This window comes from Papio anubis, chromosome 5, assembly GCF_008728515.1.
Source record: "Papio anubis isolate 15944 chromosome 5, Panubis1.0, whole genome shotgun sequence".
Classification (NCBI taxonomy): domain Eukaryota; kingdom Metazoa; phylum Chordata; class Mammalia; order Primates; family Cercopithecidae; genus Papio; species Papio anubis.
In genome coordinates this window covers 104,338,677-104,351,067 of record NC_044980.1, presented here as the reverse complement: position 1 = coordinate 104,351,067, position 12,391 = coordinate 104,338,677, and the positions used below count along the sequence as shown (strand labels likewise).

Genomic DNA, 12,391 nt, shown 5'->3' with positions numbered 1-12,391 from the left:
TAAAAATGCCAGCTAATGGTCATATTCCCATTTTGAGGATAACTGGCATGATATCACCATCATTATGCAATCTTCATCATGCAGATTTCGGATGGTTCAGTAGATTTCCAGAAAGACATATTGCCTGTGATACAAGGATGGCATGCAGCTTAATCCAGGCCTCAAAATCGGATTCTATGTGCAGTCCTTCCTGAATGAAGACACATGGTTGGCTGACAGTAGATTTTGGTAAGCAAGAATACTATTGGCATCATGGCAGTACTCAGGAGACTCTATGCTGTAGTCAAGACTCCAGGGCCCATCAGGAATCAGAGGGATTAGTCAGGAGATAATTTAGTAATGCCCAGGAAAGTGTTGTTCTTTGAAGTCATGTTAGGAATCATTTCCCCTCTGAAGCACATGAATGGGCAGGAGTGGTCAATAAGCTTTTACTCAGTGTGTAACATTTCTGAAACACTTTCTTTTTGGCCTCCCACCAGCTCCTCAATGTGAAAACAGGCCACTTAAATCTAAGCATAGAACTTCAAGTGTCACTTTGCTTAAAATAAAAAGTATCTAGACCAGTGCTGTCTAATATGGTAGCCACTAGCCACATGTGACTATTGAGCACTTGATGTACCAAAGGCCTAACATACACTCCTGATTTTGAAAACAGTATAAAAATAAAGAATTCAAAATATCTCATTAAATTTTAATATTACCTATATATTGATAGAATAATTTGGATGAATTGGATTAAAAATACTATAATTTCATCTATTTTTCTTAAAATGTGACTAATAGAAAATCTTAAATGACATATGCTTGCATTATATTTATATTTATATAATGCACTTGTGGACAGTTAAGTTCTACAACCATATTATTCTAATTTTTACCTATTTATGTGTTCTGGGACAAGTGAAATTAGTTTGAGAAAAAATACTGGATTCCAATTAGACTTTGTTAATGGGGGAAATAATTCAAGACTGTCCTTCAGAGTTAAAAGAAAAAAACAACAAAACCTAGTTTATGCTATGTATCTGAACTTATCTCAAAATAAAAACCCATAATATAACTTGATAATTGTTAGCTCTAAAATGCAAAATGTAATTTATTGTTTGCTGAAATTTTAATTATTTTGCTTTGTGACTATATTGCCAATTAGGAGTGATGTAATGAAGTATTTTGTTAAATTAAATCTCTGTCTACTATTATTTAGCTAAGTAATCTTTGAAATATACAATACATTCCATTTTAACAAGCAATATAAACAATATAAACATTGACTGTTCTTTCAAAAATGTTAACATAAATATCTTAACTTAGGATGTATATATATGAAATCTTTGAATAATTTGACTGAAATGACCAACGTTTTTGAAAGTTTGACTTGTTTCCTACTGAAACAACGAAATTAGTCACTATATAGTCATTATCAGAATCTAATCTCTAACATGAGTCAAAATTTAAAACTCCCATTGATTTTTTAGAAATGTAGTTTATAGGTTTAAAAAGATAGGGGGAATTATCCTCAACTCTTGAGTACTTATGTCAAGGAGTGGTAATATGCACTCATTTAAATGAGTAAATTCTAAAATACACATTGGCCAAGGTATTTGCAATGTTGTTTCTATAGTTCACAGGGCCAACGAATGCAGTCAGCCCTACTGTAGTGTGGGAATAATGTAACAACTGCCCTTGGAACAGTATGGGGGTGAGCAGGGAGGAATGATGTGTTCTGATCTTTCAGCTAAGTGCCACTTTCTAACAAGACCCCCTTCCCTCTCTTTGCTCTTCCAATACATACGTGTGTGTGTGTGTGTGTGTGTGTGTGTTCAGTCTCGTGGTAAAAAGTACAACAGGAAATTGATCCTCTTAAATGGAAATCTTAATGCTTAATAAAGAAGGCATTCTTAAAGGTTAAAAACAGTGAGCCCCTTATAATGGACAACATGGGAATTCTGAGACGGAATAATTAAACGAGGAAGGAAGGACAGAGGGAATAAGAAAAGTGCTCTCTACTAGATAGTACAAATAAAACAAAACAAAAAATAATCTTCTGAGCCCAGATGATGTGCCTCTTCAGGGCTCCATATCAGTGACCTGTTAAGATTCTTAAACTATGAAAGATAAGAAGTCCTACCTTGTTTCCTTCCCATGAGAATAGTAGTAGAGGGAGATTTGTGATTGAAAAGAAGAAAGTCAACTGAGGTCCAACAGCCTCTACAACCTGGAGCTTTAATTTCATTTTCTAATTTAATAGTTTTGAGGGAGAGCCAACATAATTTAAGATCTCTTTTTTTAATAAGGAATTTTATGTGATAGCCATTTTTTATTGTCTTTAATTTGGTCTCTGAAAATAATTATTTTTTAAAATGAATTCTTTTTAAAATTAACCCACCAAAAATAGACACATAATTAATCTGATAAAATATTCATTTCAACTCAAACTAGAAATAAATTGGAGATACTTAGTGCAATTTCTATAAGGGGAAAGCGTTTCTATGAAAGTCAAGGAGAAATTATATTTATTCTGGGAAAAATCATAATAAAATACTAGGTCTAATGTTCCAGCTTTTTTTTTTTTTTGAGACGGAGCCTCACTCTGTCGCCCGGGCTGGAGTGCAGTGGCCGGATCTCAGCTCACTGCTAGCTCCGCCTCCCGGGTTTACGGGATTCTCCTAGCCTCAGCCTCCCGAGTAGCTGGGATTACAGGTGCCCGCCAACTCACCCGGCTAGTTTTTTGTATTTTTTTTTTTTAGTAGAGACGGTGTTTCACCGTGTTAGCCAGGATGGTCTCGATCTCCTGACCTCGTGATCCACCCGTCTCGGCCTCCCAAAGTGCTGGGATTACAGGCTTGAGCCACCGCGCCCGGCCAATGTTCCAGCTTTTTAAGAGACTGATTTGAAATCAGTATTTTTCTTTATTTTTGTTTTTGTTTGTTTTTTAAGGTAAATAAATTGCATTGTGCTAAATTTCTTGGCAGGCACATTCTCAATACTACATTGTAAAATGTGGGTACTTTCATTCCAAATATGAGAAAAAGACATACTAGCTTTTCATAAAGAATTTTAGTTTGTAAGTGATATGTGTCGATAACCATCAATTGGATTAAAAAAAAGAGCTTTGGTAAAGAATAATGTTTTCTTACTCTATTAAAGTCAATAATTAATAATCTTATAACAGAATATTATTCCTACTCTATTAAGACATTTTGGCAGTAACCTGTGAAATAGATTTTTGTAAATATTTGAACCTTGGTAATTATAGATTTTATGCATTAAAATGTTCTTATCTGTAAATTTGTATAAATTCATGAGTAAATACAATTTTATCTGGAAAATGAAAAGGAATCAATCTTATCTTCATCAGTTTAAGTACAGTCTTACCTTCTTTTCTTCCCTGTTTCTTTATTACGCCCTAAGCTTTGTCTATCAGAAAGTCATCTTATTGGAGAGCAGGTGAAGGAAAGAATGAAACTCAGCATGAGTTTGTAAATTACTTCCTCCAGGGTTGTAAAATGGCAGAATCTTAGAACATTTTGGTTATTATTAATATAGTATATATAAATAAGAATAAAATAAAGCATTCTGCACACACAAGCTTTAGGGACATATGGCTTCATGGCCTTTAAAGGATACTTCAATTTCTTACCATTGAAAGTAGATTTTTTTTTTTTTTTTTGCATATATGTACAACTATATCTACAAGCATCTCCTTGTAAACAGTTTGAACACATCAATGATAAAAAGTAAAATGTTGTAAAACTTATGGGAACATGTCTTTTAGCACTGCCTAATATTAGCTAAGCAGTAGTTCAAAGGAATTACTGCCTTGTGAAGAAATCCAAAGGATGTAGGATGGCTAGGTTTTCAAAGCAAAAACAATTTGCTACTATTCACTTCAAATATGTGCCACTGGTTGCTGAAAATGTATGTTTTTAAGTGTTATGTTGTGTTTACTTGCAAAATTTAACTCATCGGTATTAGGTATCCATTACATGCCATAGAAGACACTATTATTTTCATAAAGCAGTCACATGCATTGAAGTTAGAATTACCAACTGGTATATATGTATTTTTTTTGCACCTCAAAAACAGAATCACTATAGTACATATCATGCTTCCACACCTTCCTTGCTGAAGGACAAAGTACATAAAATGCCGGTGTTTGACTTCCAGATCTGAAGGAAGCTGGTTTAGTACTCTGGCAGGATCACATCTTGCTGTGGAACGTCAAAGCCCACAGCAGAGCTTCCTTGCCCTTCCCTGGGAGCTGCTACTTCCTCCACAGTCTTCAGCTTCTCCTCTGCTAGGCCCTTCTCTAGTTCCAGGTCAGCCACCTTTATCCCATCCTCCACTGCCTTGGGCACCATCCTGGGGGCCTCTTCAGCATTTATATCTGAACCTTTAACTTTCTCTAAGGCTTGCACCTTCATCAGCTCAGCCTGTGCCCCCTTAACTGCGGCTTGGGCCCCATCGCTTTGAATTTTCTCTCCTTCTGGAATAGCTTTCATGTCCTCGTTGCCGTCTTGGATTGGAGAAGGGTCTCGGCTAGCCTTGTGGCTCTCCTGGATGTTGCCATGGCTGCTGCTGGCACTTCCCAGCCGGGAAGAGGCCACCACAGCCTTCACCGCTGCCTGATTGGAAACAGAAGAGTGTCAAGTGTTACCTCTGCTTTAACACCCCAAATCAGAGCTCAACCCCAGCTTTGCATTTAGGGATTCTATTTTATAGGTTAGTTTTAAAGTTTTCAAAGTACCTTATTCCTACATGTTTGCCAAAATAAAATTTGGAGAATGAACAGTAAAACCTCTTTAATCTCTAATTAAATACAAATTAGTGTATTTAACCGTCTGGACAACTGAAAGCCTGAGTACGTGTGTTTACCTGTGACTAACCAATCTTTGAAAATTTTAAACTGTGTTTCCTAGTGTATTTGTTTTACGGAACACTAGTTCTGTGGATGTTAGTAGTTTTTACCATATGGATGTCATCATGGGGATACAAGAGTTCCATAATCAAACTAGCTTGAGAAATCCTAGGTTAAGTCAATACTATTTAATTTGGGGTATTTATAATTAATTTGACCATGGAACCTTTCAGATTTGTTTACTCTGTATCAGACTGTAAGCAATGGCGGCATAGGACCCTAACTCTGACTCCTAGCTGCTCTCTGAGATCCTCTACTTACATAGTTAGTCCTAAACACAGTTATGTAATAGAAAAGCTCCTAATCTCTATTCCATAGGTACTATATAAAATGATAAGTAATTTACTATATCACTTAATTTTTTAAATTTTTGTCAAGTAAATTATTTATCTATATTAGTAAATATAGTTTCAAAAATTGTTTCCCAAGTTTTACATATTCTGAAAGAAAACAATTTTCTGAATATCAGTTTTTCCTGAACAATGCTGTTTAAGCAGTACACTTTAATTAGATGAGAAGCAGCAATAATATATTTGGTATGTAAATATCAACCTAAAACAAATTCCCTTTATTAATCATGAATTCCTTATAAGAGTATAAGAAAACTTAAGTAGCTTTGTGTCAGCCTTATTGGAATTTCAAAGCAGGATTTGCCCTGGTGCCTTAAGAAATAAATAATAGTATTAGATGAAGAACGTTAGAACTATTATTGATAGATCAAGAGGAGATAACTTTTTTGAAACCAAAACAAAACAAAATATATGCTATCTTACCTTAAGCTTACGCCGGGCATTGAATTCTTGAAGCTTCTTTTGAGCGGTATCCATGTGTACAAAATTGGCTGCTTTACCTGTGACCCACGGATGCTGGAGAGCTTGAAAGGTAGTCAGCCGTTTCTTTGGATCCAAAACAATTAATTTTCTGACCTGAAATAATAAAGAACCATAAACTTAGTGAGGTTTTTATGATGACCTGGGCTTGCCCTCAGCTTACAAACTTGCAGGTCTTATTCTATTTCCCAGCAGTACCACTAAATACATGTTAGAAAAAAATTGCTTAAGTCCTACTGTAGGTAGGAATGGCTTCAGGTAGCAGTAGCTGAGGGAGTCTGAGAAGACAGGGCCATATACCCCCAAAGTAGCAGACGGCTTTCCAACAGAAGTCAAGAAACAGCTGCTCACTTGCCTGTGGACTGGAAGTTCTTTTAAGGCAGAACCAGCAAAATAATTCGGGGCTGCACTTCACAATCACCTAGAATTCAAAACTTAAAGTACATCTCTATGGTAACAGAATGGAATCATTCATGCACCATCATTCTTTCTGTGGGGATTAAATGGCAAACAACAGGGAGAGTAGCCCAGCACTTACGGAATACTACCGTATGTTTCTATCTTGGGGTTTACAGTTCTTTCTAACCCCTTGAGGGTACTTGAAGGACTAAGCCTAGAATTTAAACATCATTTTATAATCCAGGAAGTCAGTGGCTTGAGGGCATGATTTGCTTAAAGAATGGAATTCAATCAATGGCAGCCCATTCTTGGAGGTTTACTACTGCTTGTGAGGATGGGCAGTCAATAAATTGCCAGGAATGTCAACAAATAAAATAATCCACAATCCTGGGCTTAGTAGGGGTGACCTGATATGATGTAGAGACTATTGGGAGTCAGGAAGTACATTCAAGCCCTGGTTATGCCGCTCGCTACTTTTGTGACCCTAGATATAGACAAACATATGAATTGCCTGTGGACATCCCCTCAGGCCCTTTCCTTACAGAATCTTATTTCCACTTTAATTCCTTTGTAATTGCTTCTTAGATGCATATATAAGGTTTTCAAAACTCATGTCATCTTTTAGTAGCCTTATCATTTGGAACTAATAGTGCCAATTCATAAATGAGGGAAGGAGGGAAGCTCAGAAAGAGTTAGTGACTTGCCTCAGATCAGACAATTTGGAATTGATGGAGCCTGTATTTAAACTCAGGTCTGTGTATGTCAGAGTGCATCTTGTGGCCACTACACCATGATGTCTCCAAGGCGGTCACTCTTTCTGTACCTTGGCCTGCTCATGTGTAAAATAAGGAGCTTGGAGTGGTTTTAAGTCTCAGGTTTTTTCTACCTCTAATTACCTAAGGAGACGTGAACACAGGCTAAGGAAATCAGGTGGCAAGGCAAATGAGGAATAAATACTATCTGGTTCTCTGTTCACTTCCTTTCTGCAAAGAATGTGTGTTTGGGCTAGATTTGTAGTGGACAGAGACATGAGGCTTTTTAGGCTTAAAATCTGAGAGGACATGGAGGAAGGCAGGATGGTTAAGAGAAAGAAGGTATGGTAGTAAATAAAAATCTGATAGTAGTCATAGCTATCATCTGTTGAACAGGGCTATTAATAATTTTATGTAAATGAGACCTAATCCTTACAACATTTTTGACAATTAGGTATTTTCTTTTTATTTTCGAATCATTTTTCTCCTCTCCCTCATCGTTACTATCTTCCTCATGAAAATGCAAAGAATTTATTGAAAGTCAATGTGCACCAAAAATTTATATATACCATTGCTAATCTTTACATTTGAAGATATTGCTAACAATCCTAACTGAATTGTTAGGAAACTTTCTGAAGGTCAGAATCACACTCAAAACCTCGCCATTACCCTGTGGTACCCCTTACATTCAATTCCCCAACTCCTCAGCACTTAGTCTCTGCCGATGGCACAACAGATGTGGGTTTTTTTAGTAAGTATACATTTATGGAGCTCAAGGATTCTTCCAGTTCTGAAGTTTTAAGCAGTGATAAACTAACATGGGATCTAGCTGAATGAAGGAACATCAAAGCTAACCCTCTTATTCACTTAATATTTATTAAGGGTGAAAAGAAATGGAAGGAAGGCTAAATAAGAGTACTATTACTAAGTTAGTTGATATTAGTTACTTAACATAGATTATGTTCCTTAATTCTCACAACAACCTAGAGATAGGTACAATTATCCTAGATGAGAAAACTAAAGCATGGCAAGGTTAGATCATGAGCCCAAGGTTATACTTCCAGGACATGACAAAGGGGGCACTTAAATCCAGGTGTGTCAGGCTCTAAAACTTAATGGTGTACTTCCGGATCCATTGTTTCATCCAATGAACATTTACTGAGTCTGTACTATATACCCATGTGGTTCTGAGGTCTGGGTACACATGCTTTGTCCTGCCTCAGAGCTTAAAATCTAATTAGGGAGGACCATTAAATATATAAGTGATGACTGTTATGAGCTGGGGAGTGCAGGGGGTAAAGGAAGATTTTGGCAGAAGGAACTGACTGTAGGCGGGAGGGACTGAAGGGGAAGGCCGACCATGCCTCCCAAGGGATCTCTAGTGGCAGCTGGGGCTTGAGAATAAGAGTTACCCAGGTGTGTGTGTGTGTGTGTGTGTATGGGTGTATGTGTAATGGAGGAGAAGGTGGGGAGGAAGAAAGAGAGAACATTACAGAGCAGAAGAAAGAGCCACGGCAATATCCTGAGATATGCTGATGATAAATTAGAAATGTGGTGCGCTAGACTGAAGAGTGAGCAAAGGAGAGAGATGTGAAGTGAGTGATGGCACAGGAGAGACTGGCAGGCCCCAGACCAGGTAGCATCATGTAGATCTTGTTATGGGTTTTGGATTTTATCCTAAGATTCTTAAAGCAGGACAAGGACATGATGTGATTTATTTATAAGACCATCCCTTTGAATCCTGTGCAGACTGTATTTGAGAAAGACATGAGAAGAGGCAGGCAAATCAGATAGGAGGTTGGGGCAGTGGTCCAGGGGAGAGAACTGGATGGATTCAAGGGATGTTTGGGAGCATGAGGTATGACTTGAGGAAGGAGTTGCAATGACATATCTATATATCACACATCACACACACTGACTTTCTCTTCCCAGTCATGCTGGAAAAGCCATGAGCCTTAGGGAGTCTGTTCCATGAAGGGACACAGAGGGTAAGGAAGAAATGCTTGAAGAAAAAAGAGCACTGGAAAGGGAGTCTGGAAAACTGGATCAGCCCTAATAATGTCTTTCTGCTGGGAAGCTGTGTGACCTTAGCAATCATTTCACCTCTCTGGTGTTTAGCATTCTCATCTTTAAAATGAGAGGAGGACTAGATGCCTCCTAAAAGGCATGTTGTACATCTAAGAGGCATGTTGTACATAATTGTCCACTTGTACATCTAGATGCCTCTTAGGAAGCATCTAGTCCTCTTGTACATCTAACCTTCTATGATTCAAAAGTCAGCTTTCGATTATGTCCGTGTGGTTTTTCTCTAGTGGATTGATGATAAATGTTTCAATCTCATGTTAGCATCTTCTTTATTTTATAAGTGATGAGTGACCTCCCCAGAAGGTATGGATTTCCTGAATGCAAACAAATGACTTAAGTTAAGTCAGTATTAACTTAAGTGAGAAGCGATGTAAAAACAAACAAATAAAATGAACTATTAACACAGTGGAACATTTTTATAATGCCAATGATACATAATGGGACTTATGTTACTATCAGGACATTTTAATAAATTTGAATGAAATTTCAGGAAGCAATATTGTTTTACTTGAAGTATATCTAGGCTGGGTGCAGTGGCTCACACCTGTAATCCCAGCACTTTGGGAGGCCAAAGTGGGAGAATTGCCTGAGGGCAAGAGTTTGAGACCAGCCTGGGCAACATAGCAAGACCCCATATTTACAAAAAAACATTTAAAAATTAGCCGGGTGTGGTGGCATGCACCTGTGTCCCAGCTACTCAGGAGGTTGAGGTGGGAGGATTGCTTAAGCCCAGGAGTTGGAGGCTACAGTGAGCCATGATCATGCCATTACACTCCAGTCTGGGTGACAGTGAGACCTTGTCTCAAAAAAAAAAAAAAAAAAAGAAATGAAGTATATCTAAATTCTAGGCAATTGCAAGCCATGTTAAAACAGAATTCTGTGTAAATTGTGTTTGAATTTACCCAGCACAGCTTTCTTCATAAGCAAGGTATTAATACTTATCAGGTATTAAAAGCTCATTAATACTGTAGTAATTGTAGTTTATGATAATTCAACTAGTGAGGAGTCAAAAACATATCTAGTTTTTATTCTCTAAGGAAAATTTACTAATGAACTAATTTTATTAAAAATACTTTAAAATTGAAAGAAAACACGATATTAATAAGGGTAAAATTTTAAAAAATTGTACTGCCCATTAATTAGTTAAAAATAAATTTATTTCATTTTGTTTCATTTTGTTTTGGTTACACTTACCAAGTCCTTGGCATTTAGAGATACTTCATCCCACCAGGGGGAGATAAAGTAATATTCACAATTCAGAATTCTTCTGAACATGAACTGATCGCCTCTTTCATCATAGAATGGTTCAAATCCACAAAGTCTAGAGGAACAAAATATAGAGAATAAAATGTCTTTAAAAGCTCAAGTATATTTCATCAAATTTCTGTAGGAATTCAAGACTGTTCTTTTTCACAGCTTCCTACTATGGAAGCAAGTCTACTTAGCACGAGCATGCAATTGCGTTATTACAATTCACTATTGATAGTGTAAACACATAATCAAGTCCTCAGGAAGTAGGAATTAATATAAAACCAACTTAGGATTTCTACAAAAAGCTATAATAATAATTATAATTATTGTGTAATAACAATAATTTTTATAATTCTTATTACACAGAAGAACAAGAATAATAATAGCTAACATTACAGACATTATGCTAAAGCCTTTCCATGGACTTTTTGACAGGTATTGAGAAGACAGACAGACAGGCAGACAGAGATTGAACAGACTTCCAATTTAGTATGAAAGGGAAGAGCTGAGATTTTGAGAGTAAAGAAATTAAAAAGTGGAAAGAAGAAATTTTTACTTATTTTTATTCTGCCCTATTCTATGAAATCCTCCATAGAAATGAATAAAGCTTTATGATATTTCCATTCCATTCCAGTTTGGATTTCAGAGTGAACAAAGATGGGAGCTGAAACTATTGTCAGGGAATGACCTTAAAAGATGTTTAATATTAATATAGCCACCAGATGCAGCCAAAGAGATGAGCAGCCTCAATTTACCTTATTCTTTGTACCATTTTCTACTATGGAGTCAGCTTAAAAATGAATGGGAAAAATGGGGTAAAAGGGACAGAGAACAATCTTGGGCATCTTAACAAGAGAGAAAGGAAAAGCGAGTTGTTTGGGACCACCAAGCGTCCACTGTTTATAGATGGGTGGAAGTTCTAAAATCAGTAGGGACCAAGAGGGAACTGCTTAAAAAAGCCCATGCCAGGGCATGTGTTGCATGTGTTGCATTTGAAAAAAAATGAGGGTGGGAGGGAGGATGAATAAAAGACATTTTCCCAAAGGCTTCCCTCAAGCTGACCAGGTTGGTACACACCATGAATTTTTTTTTTTTTTATACTTTATGTTCTAGGGTACATGTGCACAACATGCAGGTTTGTTACACATAGCATGAAAAATTAAAGTGCATCCTAATAAAATGAGTTTTTAGAACGAAGCAGTTTCGTATGTCCTTTTGCTCACAGAATGTCCCACTGGGAGAATTTTTGTCCTCTTCCAGATATTCTGGAGCCAGCGAGAAAAATGCAAGGCCTGACAGTGCAGAGGCCTGGGCCAACGCATTCTCCCTTTCCCTACTGAACAGTCTGCACAGAGAATCCCACTCCCAACCTGCCTGTGGAAGAGCAGCCTAAGGTGAGACGGGACACAAGTCCTCACCTTGACAATGGGAGAGTCTGGCCTTGCCTGCCCTGCCCTGCTCTCCACAACACTAGAAACCTTTGGCCTGTTGCAGTTAGTCATGGAGAATGAGCCAGCTTTCCAGACTTAGTGTAGGAGTTTCCTTATATTTCCCCTTCTGAAAATCTAGAGACAAAAATGACCAGTCAAGAGTTATAGTGTTCATATGCCTTTTCTCTCATTTCAGTCCTGTCAGTGACTTTGTTATTTGGTGACAGAGGTAAAAGGTGTCAACATCAAGCCTTAGGGCAGAACTGTAGTGTTCAAAGCTAAAGGAGAGAGTTTGAATCTCTGATGCTATCTGATTTCTGATCGGATCATAAGACCCAGTCCTGCAGCTTTTGCCTATAGGGGCAGAGGGTTTAGGTATAAAAGGTAAAGATACGAGAATTCCTGGGAGAAAAAATAGGATGGCCTTCATTTTCAGCCTAATAGCATTCTTAGAAATAGCAAGGCTATATCAATAGCCTGGTGGTGACAAGCTAGAACTCTTAAGAAGGAAAGAGTGGGCCGGGCGCGGTGGGTCACACCTGTAATCCCAGCACTTTGGGAGGCTGAGGCAGGTGGATCACGAGGTCAGGAGTTCGAGACCAGGTTGGCCAGCATGGTGAAACCCCATCTCTACTAAAAATACAAAAAATTAGCCGGGCATGGTGGCACGCGCCTGTAATCCCAGGTACTCGGGGGGCTGAGGCAGGGGAATCGCTTGAAACCAAGGCG

General features: G+C 37.7%; 1 protein-coding gene across 3 annotated transcripts in view; it reads right to left on the bottom strand.

The window, feature by feature from the left end:
- Window positions 1–4,027: 4,027 nt before the first annotated feature.
- The window catches only part of CAMK4 (calcium/calmodulin dependent protein kinase IV), a 256,916-nt gene continuing 248,552 nt past the window's right edge, over window positions 4,028–12,391 (bottom strand). For all 3 annotated transcript variants that reach the window (XM_021939590.2, XM_021939591.2, XM_017959764.3), the window contains 3 exons: window positions 10,176–10,302; window positions 5,689–5,841; window positions 4,028–4,622 (listed from right to left, as the gene is read on the bottom strand). In XM_021939590.2, the coding sequence (XP_021795282.2) occupies window positions 4,182–4,622; window positions 5,689–5,841; window positions 10,176–10,302 (721 nt within the window). In that variant the 3' untranslated portion in view covers window positions 4,028–4,181. The remainder of the gene's footprint in view (window positions 4,623–5,688; window positions 5,842–10,175; window positions 10,303–12,391) is intronic.